Source organism: Aulonocara stuartgranti (genome assembly GCF_965226115.1).
Source record: "Aulonocara stuartgranti genome assembly, chromosome: 19".
NCBI classification, from domain to species: domain Eukaryota; kingdom Metazoa; phylum Chordata; class Actinopteri; order Cichliformes; family Cichlidae; genus Aulonocara; species Aulonocara stuartgranti.
Genome location: NC_138955.1, coordinates 21,725,947 through 21,748,345, shown reverse-complemented (window position 1 = coordinate 21,748,345; position 22,399 = coordinate 21,725,947). Strand labels below are relative to the sequence as shown.

Below are 22,399 nucleotides of genomic sequence, written 5' to 3'. Positions count from 1 at the left end.
ACTCGTGGGTCTGTGTCGGTCTCCTCGTTGCTGCTGACGCCTGTGAGACCGCGAGGCTGCCATCAGAGCGCACACGCTCCGAGTAACTACTTTTAAATCCCGGGAGAATTGCAGCTGCATAAGCTGTCGCAGGAATGTTTTTGCATGTGAGACCGGAGGAGCCGCACTTCCATAACATGCATTCAGCTCGTCCTTTGCAGAAGGCACGTAAAAAACGTCATAATCCAGAAACACGCTTTGCAGATCCGATCAGCTGTTCATTGCACTTCCTACTATGGCATGTCAGGAAGTGACGTCATTTTTTTCTTGTGGGAAACATAGTTTTTCCTACAGGGCCTTTCAGAGGAGCGTGTTTGACTTGAACTTAAACTGCACTGTTTAAGTTTGAGTTTCTCCTGAAGTTTATAAAAGTGAGTGTAGCTCAAAAATAAAACTACAGAGACACTCAGTCAGTTTGCTGTTTGGAAATATGTGTAAAAACAAGTCAAGTCAAGTTTATTTATAAAGCACATTTAAAAACAACCAAGGCTGACCAAAGTGCTGTACAATAAAATACAAATATAAAATACAATAAAACGCAAGTACATAAAACACCTCACAACAAAGGTGAGGGTATATAGTTACTACGGCTTAATGCATGCATGTTATTAAAACTTGTATTGATGTGTAGCAGCTTGAAAGATGGAACGACAGCAGGTAAAAATATGAAGGTCAGCTCTGGTGGACTTGGTTCTGTGGTGGGCTTTAAAGGGTTCATCAGTTTCTTTGCTCTCAGAACTGCAAAAAAAGCAGTAAAATGAAAACAATGTATCAAAATCTGAATCTCAATCAAAGACAAGGCGCTCGGTCAGCTTTACCGACATATACACCAGAAGGCCAGCAGGGGGCGCTGCACTGCTAGGTACTGAACACTGGGGTGTTCTTTACAGCATCAGCGTGGAAGGTTCCTGTGAGCGCCACATCGAGTCCTGAACAACCAATCAGCAAGTCTGAAAACGCACATGTTACAGACTGTAACTTGCGTCAGCTGTTCATTCTCGGCTCTTTGGAAACCTGCAGAGTGGGGCGGGGCAGTGTGGCCAAACGATGTAACTCACCATGTAACTGATGCGAGACTAAATACTTTACAACTCAACTTTATTAGTGCAAAAAAATCATCAGTTTATTTCTACTTGAACAAGCAGCTGTGTTTTATCTGCATTAAAGCTACAAACATGTGACAGAGCAAATGCACCTGTGTGAAACCTCCTTCACACTCTGAGTGGGCATCATATCCTAAACGATGCGTCTCTGCGTTAGTTCGTTACCCCCAGCGTTGGCTAAGGCCTGCAGCTATTTAAAGCCGACTGTTTGTTGAGTCAGCTTGTCAGCTTGAAGCCTCTTCGTTGACAGCTGTGTTGTACTCGAAGCGCTTCTGCTTCAGATGATGAAATAGGTTTGTGGTGTTTCCTCCCTTCACCACGATGGCCCACTGGTATGTTCTACAAAACATTGTGCTTTGGTGGCTTTCTGACGAAAACCAAACCAGTTCCACATCACTGCGGTTGCTCCACTTTTACAAACCAGTTCTGGTTCGTCTGTTTGCCTTCTCGTTCTCCACCGCCGTGCTTTTTTACGCCATGTTTGTATGAAAACAAAGGCACCGCACATGCGTGTTTTACCCATGTTCTATCGCAATGTTTCATTTTCTTATCGTTGCCTAAAATTACACCGGTGTTACCGTGAAAGGTATAATATGTCCCAGCTGTATTGCAGACGCTCGGCGACGTCGGCCGCTCTGAGCCTGATGCCGAGCGCCCGTGACCTTCAGCGGTGTTTGTGTTGCGGTTTTGCAGGAGCTGGTGTCGGAGAAGCTGAGCGTTCAGCAGCAGAAGGTCGAGCTGGAGCGACTGAACGAAGAGCTGGAGAAGATCGGACTGAACCGGGAGAAGCTGCTGCAGCAGGAGCACACGCTGGAGGACAGGTACGACCCTGCGACCTCACCTGTTCACTTTAAAGCGGATCTCTGACGAGGGACTCACGGATGTGTTTGAATGTCAGCAGGTACAGGCTGCTGGAGTCTCGGCTGGAGGAAACCGTCCAGCAGACCATGAAGGTCAAGGAGGAGAAAATCTCCAGCCTGGAAAAGAAGCTGGAAGAAAGCGGCGCCCTCAACAAGACGCTTCACGCGGAGCTGGAAGCTGTGAGGAAACGCGCCCTCGCCTTCGCCTCTGTAAAGTTGAAGCTGTGCGACAGTCTGACATTTTTCTTTCCCGCTGCAGGCTCGTCAAACGGCGTCCGCCTCACATCAGCAGCACGAGGAAGTAAACCACAACTCCCAGCAGCACCCGGCGGCTGACCGCAGCGCCACGGCCGAACTGCTGCGAATCAAAGATCACCTGATCGACGTGGAGAAGAACGTGAGCCGCTGTTTCTGATCATCATCATTAATAATGATGTTATCACTGTTAATGATTATAGCAGCACAGGAACGTTTCCTGTTCAGCACCTCAGAAATGTTCTCACACGTGAAAAACGCTTTGTGCTAATTTGATGGATGAGTTTGTGTGACTGCTGTGAAACTGTGTTTGTTTGGTCCAGAACGCCTCCCTGCAGACGGAGAGCAGTCTGCTGAAGGAGCAGCTGAAGCAGCTGGAGAACCAGAACACTTCCCTCAACAACCAGATGGCGGCGCTGCAGCGGCACACCACCACGCTGCAGGAGCAGAACTCGGCATTGCACACGCAGACGGCGAAGCTGCAGGCACGCTCACGCACGTGTAACTTCGACCCAGTTTACACTCAGGCCATCGCGCTCACGCTTCATCTCTTTGTCCTCTCAGGTGGAGAACTCCACCCTCTCCTCTCAGAGCGCCTCTCTTATGGCCCAGAATGCCGTGCTGCAAGGCCAGGTGACCGCCCTGGAGACGGAGGTGGAGTCGTGGCAGCGGCAGCGCGAGGAGGCGTGGCGAGCCAGAGAGGGCGTGCTCAGCGATCACGAGCGCCTGCTGAGCGTTCACGAGAGGCAGGCTCACGAGTACGAGCAGCTGATCAGTCAGCACGCAGCGCTGAAGGGCAAACAGAGGGCGCTGGAGAGCGAGCACAGGACGCTGCACGGCAAGTAAGTGGACGCGTCGGCGTGAAGCGCTGGAATGATTCAGGTAACAGGAAGCAGCACAGGTGGGAGAAAGGGTGCCGAGTGTAACCATGGAAACGGCTCCTGATCGCTCCTGAGCCGCAAGTTTCCTTTTAGCTGATCTACCCATCCGTGTCACTTCCTGTCTGTGTCACTTGTTCTGTCAGCTTCACCTTTGACCCCTTAAATCAGGCTAATACCTGCGAGGTGTGCATGAATTTGAACCACTCTCAGAGAGACGCTTCAAGACAGCCGACCTTTGACCCAATGGCACTTCCTCCTTTCACAGTTAAATAGAGGTTTGCTCTGAAACTGCAGCTGCAGTCACGATGGCGATGAAGAGCAGAGGGTCTGATGAGCATGGAGCGTCGCTGCTCGCTCTGCTGCTCGCTCTCTGGGGTTACATGTGTTTGTTCCAGCTGAGAAACATCAGGCGTCGGCACTCTGAGGTCAGAGCCTCCATCGGCTCAGTGAAGTTTAGGGATGAGTATCGAAAACCGGTTCTTGTTGAGAACCGGTTCCCACTGTTTCAATTCCTTGGAATTGTTTGCCATTTTTGCAAACGATTCCCTTATCGATTCCAGTCGCCCCGAATGACGTCACCACGTTGCAGAGCATCATTTACCTGGCAGGAAACACGGCGCCTAAGCGGCTCAAACGCTCAAAACTTTGGTTATACTTTACGAGAACGGATGACAGCAGGGCAACTTGCAATACTTGCAAAGTAGATATTTCATTTAAGGGAGGAAACACTACGAATATGCAAAAGCATTTCCTCACAAAACACGCGATGACCTTAAATGAATGTCGTGTTTTTAATTCCGCTCTGGACTCGTGAATCTCAACCCAGCAGCAGCGGTAACGTTTGCACGTCCTCTCCCGTTAATGCGGCAGGTAAATAATCAACTAACAGTGCATATTATGTTAGCGCGATCTGCCTTATTACAAAACCTGCCATTACTGTGCATTTAGGTGACCATGATGAGAGAGACAGACAGAGTCTGGCTCAGATGCTGGCAGCTCTCGCTGCAGTCTACCGGTAGCGTCTCCTTTCAGGCCAGGATAGACGAATGTCAGCGAGCAGTGACTAAGTTTGTGGTCAAAGCCTTGCACCCATTTGCCACAGCAGATGATTTTCAGTAAGTGAATGTGTTTAATTGTAGGCAGGGACATTACTGGATATTCTTGTGTAATTGCTACAGAAGAATTTATGTTAAACTTTGTTATTGCTACAGAAGAATATTTATTTTATTATTTTACATTTACAATTTTTTTTCCTGGGGACCCTGTGACACCCCATTGAAGAGCCGTAGGCTGTGGATCTCTTAAGATCTCACTGTTGGGTTTGTAAGGCCATGTTACTCCTAAATTTCTATCTTGTTCAAAGAGAAGATATAAAAGATATAAAACAAAGTTCTAAGCTAATCGACCTTAGTGTTCTCCTTTTTTAAAGAGAATCGATAAAGAATCGAATCGTTAAACAGAATCGAAAATGGAATCTGAATCGTGAAAATCTTATCAATACCCATCCCTAGTGAAGTTTGTCACACTTGCTGATTTTGACTGAACACACCAACACGCGACACTGAGCATTTCATCAGATTTTAATAAGCAACAAGCTGCAGTGAAGCTGCTCTCAGAGTAAAGCCGCCTGTAAGCATGACAGCATGTGTTCACCTGCACCATAAACATGCTGACATTTGTGCGACACAGTTAAGATCACAGTAACTGTTTACATGAGTTCATGTGTGCAGTGCTGAGGAAAGGATGAGCTGCGTTACTCTGCAGAGATCAGTGATCTCGTGAGTATTTCTGGATTATATGTCACAAGGATTTCCTGCTGCTGCAGACGCACCTGCAGCCTGCTCCACATAGCAGTCGTTGTGAAACAGCTGACCTGCAGCTGTTTGGTTGTGTTTTCCAAGAAAGGCTTGAAGCTGTGACAGGGTGCACTCGTAGATCTGGTTCTCAACATTCCTAGCTGTGGCACCTCCACTCTCATAAGACTGTGATGTCTTGTTATAGTAGCAGTGGGCGACCCACATGTAGTCAGGGATGTTGACACCTGGCTGGTTATCTCTTTTGATCCAGTTTCCTTTGGATGGAGTCGCACCGACCAGAACGTAGACGGAGTAATTTTTGGCCCAACCTTTGAGTTTGGCCTCATGTCGACTCCACCATTTTTCATTCAGCTTTTGTTTTTGAGGAACTATGTTGGTCAGGGTGTAGGTGGCTTTGGAAGCATCATCTGTGGAAAATGATGTAGAGACAGAAGAAGGATGTGATTGGTGGGTGGATGAGAGCGTAGCAGGTTATGATAAAGTGCTGTGTAGAATACATTTCCCTCATAAACAGAACGTAATTATTTTTAAAGGTCTTGTGTTTAAAGTCTTCTTCTTTCCTGTGTTCTCTGGTTCATGTTCCTGGGACCGTGTTCTGTCTCCCACATGTGAGAACACGCGTGTACATCTTACTGTGCATAAGACACACGACAAACCCCTCAGAACAGCTCGACCTCTCTTACCTGCATGATGTGAGCTGGGATTCAGGTGACCTCGATTGTATTGATCCTTGTATTGTTTTGTAAGTTGTTTGTAGTCGTCATCTGTTGCCTGCCTCGTTCCTATGTCCTTAGGGTCTATAGGGTCTAGTGTACGATGTTTGTAAATCAGTGAATCCTGTGTCATCATCTCCTTTTCAAACGTCTTATTTACCAGCTAAAGGTAGAAGATCGACATGAAGTGATGTAAACATGTTATAGGTCAGCTGATCTACATGCACACAGTACTTTGTTTACATTAAAACGACTCATTCTGGTGTATTACTGTAATATTAAATACACAAAGTTCTCAAATGCCATCACTTTTTACAGTCTTCACTGAAATGTTAAATGTGTGATGCAGCTTTAGCATCTGTCAGGAAGTCTGGGATCAGCTGTCTGTGGAAGAAACCTGAGTGGGTCTCATTTACAAAGCTGTCGTATACCTGAGGCTCCACCATCCAGTCTGTTTCTGAACTTTTTCCATCCTCAACTACATAAGCAGAGTAGACGGGAATGCGGTTGGTGGTGTCGTACAGGGTGGCAAAGTAGTATCTGGTGGTTCACAGAGTCAATTAGAAAGACTGAATCTTAAAAGTAAAGTTCACAATAGTAACGACAGATCATCAAGTCCAGCTCTGCAGTTTAACAGAATAAAAAAATACTTTTATTTAATATGATCATTACCTGTTATTAAACATCTGGCAGATGTGGACGTGATCATTGGGAGTCCACTCTGGCACATGCCCCTTGTAAAAGTATTGCATGCACGTCTACACAACAGAGCAGCAGAAACTAGGTTTAAACACACAGAGAAACCATCTTATCATCTTTATGAACGCACTGACACACAAACCTCAAAGTTTTCCACGACGTGTGCGTTGACGGGAAAGACGAGAAGGAGGAAGCACACGGTCACCGAGCTCTGCATGCTGGATAAGTCTGAGATCCTCCGTGTGAGTAACACCTAACACAAGAAATGACCCGAGATTTTCATCACTGTGCTGGAAGGAGGCAGCTGCACGCAACGAAAGAGCCAGAATCTCACTAACGTCCCATCAATGCTCCAGAGCGCAAACATGATGAATATATTCTGTTTTAATTTACGCGATGATTCAAATCAGAATATTCTAAAACTAAATGCACCCTTTAGAAAACACAATGTTTTCATTCTCCTTTGATTCAGGCGGAAAGTTATCTGCTCTGAATAAGCTGTTATTAGGGCAGGGCAATATGGCCAAAAGTTTTATCATGATCTATATTTGAAAATTTGCGATAATGATATAGCTGACGATATAACTGACTAACTTTATTAGTGCAAAAAAACCCATCAATGTATTTTTACGGTGATAAAGGGCAAAAAACAAAAACCAACAAAACAAACAGACAAAAATCCATCTATCAATCACCTGGATCACCTGTTGAGAAAGAGAAAAGAGAAAACAAGCAAAAAAAAGAGCAATATAATAAACAACATCATGATGATCTATGTGAATATAACAGTAAATACTAAATATTAAACATTATTGTGCAGCACGTAAGATCGACAGCGCACAGTGTGCTTTGAGGTAGGAGCCAAAAAGGGTGTAGTTTGTGTGTGTGAGCACCCGTGTGCACACCTGTGAGCATGGACGTGCTTGTTTTTAAAAGGTTCCTTCATGTAATGATCTGCTAGAGGGCGTGGGGGGGCCACAGCCCAGTGCTCCCCAGGTCTAGGTACCCTTGCCCCTGGAGAGGGAAACTGCACCCAGACCCAGGTGGTGTTACCCTCTTCCCTGGGGTGGAGAGAAGCAGACCAGCAATCCAAGCCCCAATCGGACGGCCAACTCCTCCTCCAGCCCCAGCCCCCCGCTCCAACAGGCAGCAGAGAACGGGGGGGTGTGAAGACTCCAAACCTCCCTCCACCCGCTCCACCTTATCAAGGCCAGATTTCACAATGAGCTCACCCGAAACCCTGGCTGATTGGGACCCACACCCAGTTTCACACCTTGGCTCAGGCGATTAGAGGATCATCACGGGGTCCTTTTGTCCCTCTGCGGGGGAAACTCCCACTAGGTTTAAATCTGGGACTCTCCACCATTTGACCTTAGAACTGAAGAAGCTTCTTGGATGAGAGGTGAAACGTCTTCAAGCAACTTAAAGAAGTCCAGACGCTTTTCTTTGCAAGCTCCTTTGACTACGATGATCTGGATGACTGAGAACTTGATTCCAGATTTATGAGTTTTATTCTTCTGCAGTCCTCACGTTACCTGTGGCAGGTTAAACGCCCACAGTCCTGGAAGCTAACAGCATCACTAACAGTAACTCTTCACTTTGATCGGCTCCTTCTGACTCTGTCTGAACTTAAGTCAAAGCTGCTGCCTCGGTGTGACTCGGAGTGTGGTGAAGAGCAGAGGAGGCTCACAGGTGGGGCTGGTGCTGTTCTCAGTCACATCTCTGAACCTGCTCCAGGGCCCACTAAACAGATGCAGTGCTCTGAATGCAGCTGTGATGCCTGAGTGTGAGGACAAGTGTCTGGACATTTGTACCCGACAGAAGCTCTCAGTGAGTTTGCTCAGGATCACAGTTTCATTGTTTCAATAAGCAGGTTCTGTGATTGTCCTGATTGTTGGACCTTGTGACAAATTAAAAACCTCAAATAAATATCCGTTTGCATATCTGAGTTTTAATTTGTATGCTACATCCACCACGTTTATTTCGGTTTTTCCAAGAGAAAAAAATGGCACCGATGACGGAGAGGCGTCCGCAGACTCGTGTATGACACACCTGAGGTGACGGGTCAGAGGGAAAGCTGCTCTGTGAAACGTCACGAACGATAATTGCTGTAGCCGCCGTGACGTAACGGACTGATTTCGGAGGAGTTCTTAAGGGTGGGGGCGGGGCTCTGACTGTGGTCGCTCATTGGCTAGCGGCGGACCCGCTGTTAGCCAATGAGCGCAGTCCTTATAAACCTTATTTATGTCAAATAATACGATAAACATTTACGGAATTTGTATCGAAATGAGCGCGGAGTCGCGAGTTCTTCGGTCACGTGGTCAAAGTCAGAGGTCCACTCACTTCCGCTCTAGCGCATCATCCCCCAGACCCTTCTCCAACATCCGGAAGCGGCTTCCATTGTCAGTGTTTCCAGGCTTCTACGGCTTTAAAGTAGAAATCCGACCCGGAACTCCCGGTTTCCAACTTCCGCCTTCACACTTCAAACACCGCGCAGCAACGTCCCCGGTCCGCGTGTTTCAGTGCGAGCAGACACGCGGACAGACCGGAAACAGAATAAAGTTCCGTTTACCTGCGTTTACACACCGTGTCAGTCACACCGCTGTTCGCTCTGAAGGCTTTGATGTGCAGGCAGTGTGACGCATTTACTCACCTGAGAGAACAGCTGGAACACAGCTGACTGCTGCTGGCTTCAGAACGGGAACTCTTATTCTTCCTGCCGAACTCTGCTTATGTTTGCTCAACTTAACTATATATACCTTTCCAAAAATACCACTTTACAGCCCCACCCACCCCGCGATAAGCGCCCCCCATCGTCTGGTTCTGGACAAGAAACCAGAACAATGAAAGATGTGATACAGGCAGTGTTGGATTATTACTCACAAAAAGTAATCTATTACACATTAGTCTTTTATTACAAGTAATGGAGTCTGTAGCTGCTATAGAAAGTAATCTGTTACATCATGTACCTGTAACGGTGTCAGAACGACAGAAACCTGAGGCTGCAGTTCTGTCCTGGATGCAGTTTGTATCATTCCTATCCACATCTCCCCTCCTAAAGCTCCACCATGCTCCACTTCCTGTCTGTCAGCCTCACCTGTGCTGAAGTATTCTCACCTTTGACCCTTTGAGTGGGGCTGATATTTGTACATGAATTTAAACCACTATCAGACACAGAGAGACACTTCGAGACAGCCAAACTCTGACACATTGAGACTTCCTCTTTTCACAGTTAAATATAGTTTTACTCTGAAACTGCAGCTGCATTGATGATGTGTGAGTTTTAATGATGTTCGCAGCACAATGGCGATAAAGAGCAGGACGTCTAATCGTTGGGTTGAAGTGACCTCGGCTGTATCCTGCAGGTTGTTGTTTGTAGCACTTACATGTTGCCTGCCTCGTTCCTATTTCATTAGAGTTTAGTTTCAGTGAATCCTCTCTCATCATGTCCTTTTCAAACTCCTCATTCACCAGCTGAAGGTAGAAGATCGACATGATGTGATGTAAACATGTTATAGGTCAGCTGATCTACATGCACACAGTAAAATTTACTTTGTTTACAGGAAAACGACTCATTCTGGTGTGTTACGGTGATATTAAGCTGTTGTATTCCTGAGGTTCCACCATCCACTTTTCATGCAGAGGTTTCTCCTTGTTGTAATTAACGACATAATGTGACTGGCAGTGTCGTACAGGGTGGCGAAGCGGTAGCTGGTGGTTCAGAGAGTCGATTAGAAACATTGTAGTGATAAAAAATTAAATTCATTTAAAGTGTGTGATGTGACGTGGCTAATCATTTTGCTCTGCACGTCTGCAGGTACTGTGCACTGCTGCAGCAAAAGGAGAAATGGGAGGAGCATGAGGGGCGTGGCCTGAAAGAGAAGGAGGAGCTAAACCTGGAGATCCAGAAGAACCGCCTCCTGCAGCAGGAAAACCTCCAGCTGAAAACAGATGTGGACAGGTGATGTGTTTTCACACACAGACTGTATAGCAAAGATGGACAATCATGACATCACGCATTAGGTTCTGATGTTTTGAAGCCTCTGTGTTAGCGTTTTCTCCTCCATGTTGGTTCCAGAAGTGACCATGTTTGGATGAGAGGGCGGAGCTACCAGCTGATGCTGCTCATCAGAGCTCAGTAACAGCCAATGAAAACCCTTGACAGCAGCCAGTGAGCACAGACTTTAAACTGTTCACCTTCTGCTTCCATCTTCAGACTCTCCGAGAGCCAATCACAGCAGGCGGAGCAGAGCAAGGGGCTCCAGCAGCGACTGAACGAACTCAAGAGCTCTTTAAGCTCCTCCCAGCTGGAAGTGAGTCAGTGTATGGCGCAATACGATTCGCTGATGGAGCAGCACCAGACGCTAGATCTCACCATGACTAAACTAGACAACCACTGTGAGGTAAGCGCACGTTTTTCTGAAACGGCTGATTGACGGGCTGCAGCGTGGTCACCGCCTCCTCTGTGTGTGCGCCCAGCTCCTGAGTCGCCTCAAAGGGAACCTGGAGGAGGAGAACCACCACCTGCTGAGTCAGATCAACCTGCTGAGTCAGCAGAACCACGCGCTGCTGGAGAGGAGCATGGAGAGCAAGGAGCTGTACCACCAGGAGCAGAAGCTCTACATGTGAGTGCTCGTCAGCCGCCGCGAGGTTCAGACAGGCGACGTCCTGCAGGACGAGCTGATCGCTGACGAACGCGGTTTATCCTCAGCTGTCAGTCGGTGCAGTCCTCACATCTGTGTTTAGCTTTTACGTGGCTGCTGCACACACCTGCAGGCACACACCTGCCATCTCATCAGCAGGTTGGACCATCTAAATCAGGGGTGTCAAACCCGTGGGCCACATCTGGCAGTGAGATAATTTCATGTCAGTTAATGATGGCCGTCAGTGTGGGGGAGTTGAATCGTCAGCCCTGCTGAGAATCCTCGCAGGGAGGGGTGGGACATTATTTTGACAGGCACATCATGCGGCCAATGACATGCAAAGACAGACTGGGATCATACCATTATGTGAAAGAAGGAAGGGGGCAGGCGAGTGTAGTGGTACAGGCCAGGTACACAGAGAGACGGGAGCTGGATTTAAATACAAGCGTGTCGGGGGACCGCGAAGAAAGCGTGAAAACCTAAAATGAGCGTTTGTCTGTGTTTGAGTGAAAATCTGAGGACAGAAATTATGAGGATTGTCCTTAAACCTCACGTGTTCTCGCTGGTAGCAAAAAATCCGTAAAATAAGACTTTTATGAAAACACTGAATAAAAATCAGCTCCTTAAAAGAAAACTTACAGTTCAGTGATGAATATTAGATAAACGTGTGTTTGAATGTCAGATGCAGAAATGTGTGCGTGCAGCTCAGAGTCACGGCTCAGTGTCTGATAGAGTCTCACAGGTCTGAAGTGAAGCTGTTTATAATTATTATACTTCTGCTGCTCATCACAGACAAGCACACGCAGACGTTTTGGACTTTCCTACTCAAACCTCCTCATGGCCATTCACACACAGTCACTAACCTGAGGCCCCGTACCGGGGTTTAAAAGACGTACTGTCACATCTCTTATTTAAATGTAGACACGTGTGGTTTCCACGGAAACGCCAGAGTCTCAGCGAAAAGCTCAAAACAATTTCAGCAACCAACCCAAACAGCTGCCACAGCAGACAATTAAAGAGAAATATCAGTTTTTCTGTGAGTCCAGTGAAATAAAGTGGAGAGTCTGAGCGAGCAGAACTTTTCTGTCATCTTTGTTCTGACAGTCGAGTCGAGCTGACAGAAAAACAGTTGAATCTGTAACGTCTGACAGGAAGTTGCACTGGTGTGTGGGCCGCCAGACATAAAGTGAGTTTGACACCGCTGCTCTAAACTCCACCCGGCACCGTGGTGCCGTCAGGGATCACAAACGGCCGACTGTGACCGATGTCTGTCTGTCTCGTCAGTGATAAGCTGAACGCTCTCCGTCGTCAGAAGGAGAAACTGGAGGAGAAGATCATGGACCAGTACAAGTTCTACGACCCCACGCCTAAAAAGTAAGAGTCCACACTTCACAGCATCAGCTGTTGGGTATCCATACGCATCTACAGACCAAATCCCAGAATCCTACTCAGCGCTCACGCGTGCTGCCAGGTTGTTTGTCACACCTGTGACAAACAGGTGAGCGGCTGCAGGTTTCAGCGCAGAGGCCGGAAACATGAAAGAGCCCAACATGCTCGTGGAGGTTTGATAGTCGGTTAAAGCGCTTTGATTTGGCGCTATACAAATTGAAAGAGTGACGCCGTTTCCTGCTTTATCGTGCAATCAGAGCCCTGATTGTGTTTAAAAGTGTGAGTGCTCACTGTGTTGCAGGTCTTGATTATCGATTAAGCGTGCTGCCGTGTGTTGCAGGAGGAGTCAGTGGGCCGGAGCCAAAGCTTTAGTCAAACTCATCAAACCCCGAAAGGAGAGCAGCCGGGAGAGGGGGGCCGAGAGGGAGCGGACTAAGAGCACCCCGGACATCCCCCTACCAGCCACGCCCCCCCTCCTGCCCCCCTCCACCCCGCCCCCTCCACCCCAGAGGACCCTCAGTGACTCGCAGGACGGCGGCCATAACAGCCCAGGCCCCCAGAGTCCAGCTGTGACCCCCATCAGCCGAGGTACACACACACACACACACACACACACACACACACACACACACACAGAGAAACTCGTTAAACATGCCTGCAGAGTGTTTCGTTTTCTCTCGGGGACTCGCTCACTGTGAAGTTTGGGGACTTCTGATCAGAGGCTCACAGCACATGTGGGGGAGCTGCTCTCTCTGTCCTGTAGAGGGCGCCGTTGGCTTTCACATGACTGACAGTAAGTTCACATCTGGAACCTTCCTGAGCAGCTGATCCAGCCGTGCACACGTCTGATATTTTTACTGCAGATTTTCAGGGTTTTTATCAGATTCGATCCGTTCTTTGACTCGTTACCTGTCAGTCATCGCTCCACAGACGCTCATTTAAATTCAGACATGCAGTGACAGGTCCTCGACTGCACAGCTGCTTGTGCACTTTTAGTCTGAACAGGAGTTTTCTGCAGGCGTATTGTTGGCGTGTTACTCCTCACCTGTGGAGGACACGTGGAGCGAGCAGCCCTCTCACAGAAACCTCTGTTTGTTTCTTTGGAGCCTAAATGAGAACAAAGTGAAACAGGAAAGAACAACAAAAACTGTCTTTGTGCTTTTTGGCCGGCGTGATGTTCCAGATGTCACATTCTTAGTTTGGGACCGTCGGGAATGCTGGCACGCCTTCAACCCTTTAAGACCGGTCGGAGCGGGCACGCTCTGTTTTATGTAACTATTTTTAAATCCCTGTAGAACCCGAACCACGTAAGCTAGCGCAATAAATTTTTTTGCATATGAAACCGGAGGAGTTGTACTTACTTGTTATGCCATCAGCTTGTCCTCGGTCACGGTTTCCTTCCACATATAGCTTTGCAAAAATTGCATAAAAACCACTTGCAGCAGCAAAAACATAATATTCCAGAAACACGCTTTGCCGATCCAATCAGCTGATCAACACTTCCTATGTTGGAATAGACGTCAGCGCGAACGATCGCATGTCCGCCATTACCTGCCCAAAACTGTAAGTGACGTCATTTTCGCGGAAAATGTAGGTTTTTATCTTTATCTTCACCTTATAAGCCTGTACTGGAGTTTTTAAAAGTCATGTTTGACTTCATGCTTTTCTTTATTATTTCTGGGATGCTTAGAACTCAAACTGCACTGCTGGAAATAGTTTATTTTGATACAGATGCTGTTTTTTAGCAAATCTGCATTATAATATTTATCTTCGTTTTTCCTGCAGTTTATAAAAATTGGTGTATCTCAAAAATAAAACTATGAAGACACTCAAAATAAATTTCCTGTGGTTGGAAACTATTCTGTGCAACTTTTTTGTATTTACAGTTTTGAGTGATAAGCCTCTTAAATTTCTCTAACTACAAATATATTCCAAAAAAAAAAGATTTTCAATTTTTTTTGTAGTTTATTGCACTTTTTTGCAATTGATGTAATTACTGTGCACTTAATGCAAACATATTATTAAAATTTGGGCTGTAATGGTTGTATTGATGTATAGCAGCTTGAAATGCTCCCACAAATGGCTCCACAGCATGTAAAGATATAAAGATAAGCTCTGGAGGACTTGGTTCTGTGGTGGGTCATAAAGGGTTAAAATCACTCACGGACCGTCGCTGAGAGCAGGAACGTGTGTCCACGTCTGTGTCCACGATGAGCAGCACCACAGTGTCCTCCAGCTATTCAGCACATTTGGACAAAACAGGACAGATCATGTGTTTGAGAAGATGTTTTTTGTGAAGCAAACTGTTGGATGGAAGTGAAAACAAACCTTTGTGTGTGATGGCTGCAGGACGGCGTGGACTCCTTGTCCACAGAAACAGAGACGTGCTGTGGAAACGTCTTACATCGGGACTTGTCCGGGGTTGAACGTGCACTTACACTTCCTCACACTGACACAGAGGGGTGCGTCGGGTTTTTTTAACCGTCACATACTGACATTGTTTAGGCTCCGCCCACATTTATAAACAGTAAGAAGGTCGGCACTGAAGCGTTTGTGATCCAACAAGTGCAAAATGTGATGAGTCGTCACAGACAGCGGCTCCTGCGTCGTCCTCTTCCTCGCTCTGTGGTGCATGCTCCTAACATCTGTGGGTTCTCTCTGAACTCGGGCTGAGCTCGGCTAAAAGCCTGTTTAACACAGGACGTTACATCCTAGTCTTCCTCACCTCCCTGCTCTCCTTCATCAGTGTCAGGTGTTTTTAAAGGTCACTGAAGCTGGGAACACTTTAATGCAGCCTGTGAGGGCGTAGTTCCCCTGTAACTAAAGGTTTCAGTGTAATCTGTTATATTTACATACAGATACTTTCAGTGTATTTAGTCGAGTATTTCCACATCTGCGTACGTTGTGACGTGTGTTATGGATTATTATGGAGTGGATTATATTTATATCCGCGCTTGCTTTGATGTGCATGATGCTAAAGGTTAAAGGTTAAAGGTTGATCCACTCCAGATTTCGGGCAGCTACTGCCAGTACTGCAGTACTTTAATGTACTTTCAGTACAATTACTTTTCTGTTTGCTGTACAGCCTCATGACCTTTGAGTATGTGTAGGTAATTACAGTGTAATTACAGGCGTTAGGCCTGAGTCGTTACTGAGAATGTTGCGCAGCAGCGGCGGCGCGAGCTTCAGGTTAGCCTGAGTGTGAGCCGAGCTCAGCTCTGACGAGCTCTCTGATTGGTAGGTTCTGGGTTCTCTGCACGATCTCTGCTGTTCATCCATAACAAGTTCTCACGTCGGTGTTTTCTTTCGTTTACTCACCTTTCCTTTTCCTCCCGTCTCCTCAGCTCCTCCTCCAAAACGCTTCAAATTTCTCCGCAGTAAAAGTCAAGACAAGATCATCCCCCCTTCCTCCTCCTCCCTGTCGCCGACCTCATCCTCCCCCATCACCCGCCGCCCCTCCCTCTCTCTCACCAGACGACTGCGATTTTGGTCCTCCGCCGACCTCACAGCCGACCTCATCGCTAGCCAGCCAATCCTAGCCAACGGAGATTTCTAACATCCTCATCATCATCCTCATCCTTTGTGCCCACTGACACCATCCTCATCATCACAGTCATCAGTGTGACGCGCGCACACACACACACACACACACACACACACACCTCTGACACTAAAACATTAAAGACAACCTCGAGCAGCCCCGTGTTTCTGGACAGTGTTATTAGTAAGTAGTGTGTGTGTGTGTGTGTGTGTGTGTGTGTGTGTGCGCGTTTGTGTGTAGCTTGCAGTCTGTTCTGAGCTGTGAGTCTTTAAAGTCATGAAGGTTTTCAGTCCTAAGTGGATTTGTAGCGATGGCGCTCGCTCTCATCACTTCCTGCAGCAGAAAGCTTCAGACGCCGCTTTAACGCAGACCTGCAGGCTTCGCCCAACGAAACACTCACAGAATCACAACTGCTGCACCTGTGCGCTCACCTGTACGCTCACCTGTGCTCTCAGGGTCACATGTCTCAGACAAGCACAGCTCGCTGCAGCTGTCATGTTTCATCGTTTGATTAGTTTTATCACGAAAGTAAAAACCAGCGTCTTTAAAGTCATCATCAGACAGGAAGTACGCAGACAGGAAGTAGGTTTGTTGTTTCCTGTCTGGACAGCGATGTTCCTGAACCTGCAGATGTGCTTTAATGGAAACTTCACAGATGTCACAGTTATCGCTAATGGCCCTCCCCCAGCTTCTGATTGGTCAGATCACAGCACAGTGTCCTTAGTTTTGACGAACCGTGTCCGCTGTCAGGTGGGACGCAGCAGGTGTGTTTGCACTCTCACTGCTTCAGCTGCGTCCTGTCCCTCGAATGCAGGTCAGGAGCTGCCATCTCTGATCACGCTGTGATGTCATCAGGTCACATAGTGAGTGTGTGCGTGCCGCCGTGTCCTGCTTTGCTCTTTGTGACGCTGACCTCACGCTCACGGCCCGCCCACTCACGCCGCTGTGCTTCCAGTGATATTAACCCTGCCGCTGTGAATCCCTCCTCACTGCATTCTAATTGGTCCACAGGTTTGGCGGACAGGAGCCGGGGCGTTTATCACAGCAGCACGCCAGGAGGAAGCAGCGAAAGCGTGAACGGAGAAGATGCACAGGGACCAGGTACCGTAGCCCTCACAGTGCTTTCACAGGCTGCAGGTCAGCTTCCTGAGGAAGGCTTCCAGCTCGGGCTCTGAGGTGTTCCTGCCCCACAGAGCGGGAGCTCCGCCCACTCTGTGGCAGTCTGTGGGTCCTGACTAAAAGAGTAAAAGCGCCCATTAAAACAGTAAAACTGAGCCTTGCTGGTGCAGCTGAGCTCAGACGTCGAGCCGAGTCGACGCTGTAACAAAAATGGTTCCTGGGGTTTGAGGAACTGCACATACAAGAACTTCCTGATTGTCTGTTTTAATTCCAGGTCAGACCCATAAAATCCATCTGAGCTCCACTCCGAGCCATCCGTCGTCTTCGCTGGGCTTCACCGGCAGCTCCGCCTCCAGGCTGGGCCAGATCGCCGTGCGCAGGCCCAGAGGTAGGCCGGCTTTTTGTTTTACTCAGAGCAGCTGTAGAAGTCTGAAACACTGCACGTGTGACGCTGCGGTCACATTTACAGGCCCGTTACTGGACGAAGACTCGCGCCACAACGCCTCGGACCCGGCGTTCAGAGGTCGCCCGGGGTCGGCCGACTTCAGCCACAACACGTCCAGCTCCAACTCACCTGTGAGCTGCAGAGGTACAGACACACACCTGGTTAAATCTGCACAGAGCAGGAGTCTTGATCTCCTCGAGGGCTGCGTGTCTCTGCTGCAACACACATGGTCACGTTTAGTAGGTCGTCAGCAAGACTGACGAACCTGACTACGTGCTGAATTCAGCCATTTGATTCATGTTACAGCAGCTCATGAGTGAATGAACATGGTGAAATAAAAGTGCTGTAGAAGTGCAGTTTTCCAAACGTTTACTCAAACAGAGTTAGAGCTCGCTGCCTCAGCTTCGTCTTACTAAAGAAGGACTCAGGGTATTCAGGTGTGTTGCAACAGAGTCTCTGAGAAATGAAATTAAAGAACTTCAGGTCAAATCTGTGCTAGCTAAACTTTGGAGGTGGGACTAGGTGATCTGTGGAGGCGGGGCTAGTTTACAGGCACAAATGTCACCTTTCCCACTTTCGCCGCACTCAGCTGTACTTTCTTTTCAGATTTCTCAGAACGCCAGGGCCGCTCTGCCAGCCTCTCCAGTGACGACGTCACAGGTCTCAGCCAATCACAGCTGACCCTGTCGCGAAGCTCCACCCTTCCATATGACCACGCACCCCAGAGGGCCCAGCCACAGCGTGGAGGCGGGGTCAGAAGCAAGACCCGCCCTGCTTCTCCTGGGAGTGAGATGGTGACGCTGGAAGAGTTCCTGCAGGAGAGCAACCTGCAGTCTCCTCCTGTGGTGAGACATGAGGCACATATTTCTGCACACACACCGCCGTCGCCGCTGATCACACGAGGCGAGCTTTCGGTCGGGGAGACTCACGCTGAAGACGTTCTGACCTTTGAACCCCTGACCTCAGACCTGCCCACAGAGCAGACGTGACATTCAGTCTCACACCAGGAGCTTTGTGTTTTAGTGCACGTCAGTTTAGACCAGCCTGAGGAGTCAGAGCGAGGACGTCCTGCGTTACTTCCTGTTGAGCCTGAGTTTCAATATGACCTTCAGTGAGGATAGAGTAACCTAGCAACCAGATAACACACATACTTTTATTAGAAGCAGCAAAAGGTGAGACTGAAACGTGATGATTCAGTGAATCTGAGTAACACTGTGAGAAGCTTTAGCCTGAGAGATGAACTCGTGACGTCACAGCGGTGTCAGCACACTTCCTGTTTCTAGCAGATCAAAGTGTTCGGAGCAGCGATGTCACGATTGTGTGGTGTGCAGCTCGATGATGATAACGTCTGATAAATAGCCTGAAGATCCCCTGCTGCTGCTGTGAGCGCTGCACTCACATATTTGCTGCCCTCGGTGTTTTAGTGAGTCGGCGCCTCGAGCGTCCGAGAGCAGAGCGGCAGTAAAACAGGAAGCTCTGCTGCTTCAGCAGGTCAGATGTTTCTCGTTGAAGCTCGGTGTTTCGTGCAGGACGGTGCGTGAAAAACACTGACGGTGTGGTTGATATGTTCAGGTGCAGCTGATGGGTGGAGGCAGGCACGGCGGCGGTTTCTAACTGAAGCATTTATATTCGCCGTGTTTCGGTTTGCTGCACGCGCTCTGATCACGCCATTATCAACCGCTTCAGAGGTCATTGTTTATAAAAGCGACCCGTTGTTTTTCCCGGCTTCTCAGTCACAGCTCAGGTGTGTTTGACCTTTGCCCTTTGTCAGCCCCGCCCTGACTGCTTCTCTGGGTTTCAGGTGTCCACAGGAAGCAGAGAGGACCTGGTGACGGACTATTTTGCTAGAAGCCCCGCCCCCTCAGCTGTTGCCTGCAGCGATCAGGCGACGCCCACCAACTACGTCACGCCCACCGTGCAGTCGTCCAATCAGAGGCCGGGACAGAGTGTGAAGCCCTCGCCCCGTCAGCCCCTGGGCCAGTCGCCGGCCTCGGCTCAGAGAAGCAGCCAATCACTGAGCAGGACCTTCAGCCTGGCCTCGGCCGACCTGCTGCGCTCCAACGGGCCGGACAGCTTCAGAGGACACGACGTCTCCCCCGGCCAGGCCGACGCCGTGATGCGCCGTCAAGGAGGTGGGACCACTGGGAGAGAGCGGCCGCTGTCGGCTCGTTTTACCGCTCTGTCCAACCAGCACGCAGATGGCAGCTTCCTGAACCCTCCCATCCACCACTCCGCCTCCCTGAACCTGCAGGCGGAGCGCTACGCGGAGCGAGAGCGGGACCGAGGGTGGAGCGCCACCTCCCGAAACGGCCCTCACCGTGGAGAAATTGCCATGGTAACCCCAGTGAGAGCGACGCCTGCCGCGCAGCCTGACGACACCCCCGAGTACGCAGAGGTCCCGAGGGAGGGGCGGTTGGGCGACTCCGCCCACACGAAGAAGGATGGCGAGAGTGGGAGGTGTGGCTCTGTGGAACGCCCAAAGAGTACGCCGGCGTCACCTGACCCCAACAACGACCCGCAGACGGTGTGGTACGAGTACGGCTGCGTCTAAATACCGGAGCACCACGCCCTGCATCCAGCCTCAGAGACAGGAAGTGAGACTGAAGCAACGCCACCCTTTCACTTCCTGTTAGTAAATAAGTGGACAGGTGAGGCAGTCACATGATCATCTCTCTGTGGTGGATGCAGGACTGGATGGAGCCGAGATTTTGCTGATGCCATGACACTACCAGCGCTCCCCACAGGGGGGCGGGGCTTACCGGAGCGGGACGTTTCCTGAAAACATCTTTTTTGGAATCTATAGTGATGCCAAGCTGACGCTCCGTCTCTAACACACAGAGAAGACGCTGCTCACCTCCACCCTGCAGCCACCAAAACACAACACTACGAGCGGCCCTGTCTAACTGCTGGACTCTGCAGGACCGCCGCCTGAATGTACGGGACGCCACATTCCCCGCCTCCAACATCACGCCATACACTGGAAAAGACACAGGAAGGGTGGTGGGGGGGATAAACAGGACAGGCGGAGAGCCTCCTCCCTTTTAAATTACAGCCCTGCTCCATCCATCTTTAGATTCTATCCCAGCATGCAACGCTCTGACACTTTACTGGAAATGTTGCTCAACCCAAGCCGACACTAGACACACACACACACACACACACACACACACACACACACACAGATAGGGTTTCTGGGGGTTTCTGTGGCTTCTCTGCCTGCTCAGCTGGGTTTAATTCAAACACTCACACACACAGACACACACTGAGGTTTGGAGCCTGTGGCTGACAGTAAAATCATTTACGTGTTTCCTCTGAGCTGTAAAAGCCACTGTTTGGTGTTTGTGTGAATTATAGATGGAACACACACACACACACACACAGAAACTCACACACACCTCATTCCCGGATTCACGCTCGTTTGCTTAATTGGTGATTGTCTGTTTGTCTCAGAGGTCACGTGAATGATTTTAGTGTTTTTCCCTCTGGCTGAGCTCACAGACACTTCGGAGAGGAAGAGGAGGCACAATGACTGAAGGTGTGTCTCACACACAGCTGATGATATTTAATGACTGACCTTTGACCTGCTGTTTCAAAGCACTACATTAACGATGATGATGATGGTAGAGATGAAGATGTAACACTGGAGTTATGAAATGAAGACTGAGCTGATATGAGTTAAATTATTCCTCCTGGAATTTGTATGTGTTTGATGATTTTTTTTTTTTACTTTACTTTGAAAATACCAAATGACTTCCTGTGTGTGTGGCGGCGCTGCAGGTCGATGATGTCATGTTACCTGTGCGTTTGCTCTGTTTGTGTTTGCTGTAAAGTCGACCTGTTCTGCTGGTTACTGCTGCACCTATGAGAGTGGCTGAGCATAAGTCTCAGCTCAGAATAATGCTTCTGTGTCTGAGCTCTGTCTGAATCAGGCTGCTTTAGCTCCTCCCTCTGCAAGGGAGGATTCATACATACACATCATGCTCATTTCTCAGCAGCCAATTAAATCCTCCGGCTTCATCACGAGCCAATCAGATCACATTATAAGAATATCTGAGAGCGAGCGAGCTGGCTGTTAGAAAACTTTATTCTGATTGGCTGCCCCTCACAAACAGTTTTAATGCAGGTGGGTGGGGCCTCTGTGACACCTTTGTGACATCACTTAGATCACCTGTGCATGCAGCAGGTGGGCGACGTTAAGAAGAGTTCGACTTTACGGTCTCTTACTTCTTCCTGACTTCCTGTGTGCTCGCCGCGAAGCGTCATCTTTCATTAGGAGGAGGAAGTGAAAGAGGAAGTGGCGGCGTCAATGACGTTCCTGCTGTAACTGGATTTGCTGTAGTTCACTTTAAGACGATTTCTGCTGCGGTCGCTGCAGACGCGCTCAGAGGCTGAGAGCAGAAACACGTCAAAGCTTTTTGCTAATAAAGATTTTTAACCTTTGACCTCTGTCACACTCGTCACACCTGAACAGACACACACAGCATCATTGGCAACACAGCGCTCAGGAAAGTTTGCTTCCTGTGACGTTTTCCCTCTTAAAGGTAGAGCCTGACGGTTGAGGTTGCGTCAGGAGCGTGAGGTAACAGGTAGTCGTCTCATCAGCCACGCACTCGTTGGACGAGCTGGGATCGATCCACTCACCACCTGATGGGAACACCACCCGTTCTTCCACCTGAGCTCTTGCTGCTCAACGCTAATTAAAGCTGTGAGATCGTCTGAGTGGACAGGTGTGCAGAGGAGGCTCCTCCCCCCTGTAGAGTGCGCCTGTGGCTGATGACCTCTGAGTTCCTCGAATCAAGACACTTTCATTTTAACACATTTCCTCTTTCTCTGACGGCGAGATGAGTCACGGCTGCAGACGGGTAACCGTGACGGGCTCTTTTCATGTCGTGGGA

The 22,399-nt window shown here is 48.8% G+C and overlaps 2 protein-coding genes across 7 annotated transcripts in view; one reads left to right on the top strand and one right to left on the bottom strand.

The window, feature by feature from the left end:
* ccdc88c (coiled-coil domain containing 88C) overlaps positions 1 to 21,944 on the top strand; it is a 60,844-nt gene extending 38,900 nt beyond the window's left edge. For 3 of the 5 annotated variants that reach the window (XM_082515197.1, XM_082515199.1, XM_082515200.1), the window contains 15 exons: positions 1,836 to 1,963; positions 2,041 to 2,182; positions 2,262 to 2,399; positions 2,581 to 2,742; positions 2,822 to 3,099; positions 10,185 to 10,328; positions 10,584 to 10,770; positions 10,847 to 10,992; positions 12,295 to 12,384; positions 12,740 to 12,987; positions 16,952 to 17,041; positions 17,334 to 17,447; positions 17,529 to 17,648; positions 18,111 to 18,349; positions 19,306 to 21,944. In XM_082515197.1, the coding sequence (XP_082371323.1) occupies positions 1,836 to 1,963; positions 2,041 to 2,182; positions 2,262 to 2,399; positions 2,581 to 2,742; positions 2,822 to 3,099; positions 10,185 to 10,328; positions 10,584 to 10,770; positions 10,847 to 10,992; positions 12,295 to 12,384; positions 12,740 to 12,987; positions 16,952 to 17,041; positions 17,334 to 17,447; positions 17,529 to 17,648; positions 18,111 to 18,349; positions 19,306 to 20,055 (2,976 nt within the window). In that variant the 3' untranslated portion in view covers positions 20,056 to 21,944. Of the gene's footprint in view, positions 1 to 1,835; positions 1,964 to 2,040; positions 2,183 to 2,261; positions 2,400 to 2,580; positions 2,743 to 2,821; positions 3,100 to 10,184; positions 10,329 to 10,583; positions 10,771 to 10,846; positions 10,993 to 12,294; positions 12,385 to 12,739; positions 12,988 to 15,743; positions 16,782 to 16,951; positions 17,042 to 17,333; positions 17,448 to 17,528; positions 17,649 to 18,110; positions 18,350 to 19,305 lie in introns of those variants that run through there. The other 2 variants (XM_082515198.1, XM_082515201.1) reach the window with 2 other exon arrangements.
* On the bottom strand, positions 4,701 to 9,156 carry LOC309694938 (endonuclease domain-containing 1 protein-like). 2 transcript variants are annotated; one of them, XM_082515224.1, is made up of 6 exons: positions 9,021 to 9,156; positions 6,510 to 6,620; positions 6,341 to 6,426; positions 6,100 to 6,208; positions 5,639 to 5,831; positions 4,701 to 5,362 (listed from the first exon to the last, which is right to left on the bottom strand). In XM_082515224.1, the coding sequence occupies exons 2-6, from the start codon at positions 6,582 to 6,584 to the stop codon at positions 4,932 to 4,934; spliced, it is 894 nt and encodes a 297-aa protein (XP_082371350.1). In that variant the 5' UTR covers positions 6,585 to 6,620; positions 9,021 to 9,156; the 3' UTR covers positions 4,701 to 4,931. The 2 variants fall into 2 exon arrangements, with proteins under 2 accessions (XP_082371350.1, XP_082371351.1); XM_082515225.1 differs by lacking the exon at positions 9,021 to 9,156 and adding an exon at positions 8,711 to 9,007.
* Positions 21,945 to 22,399: the final 455 nt, after the last annotated feature.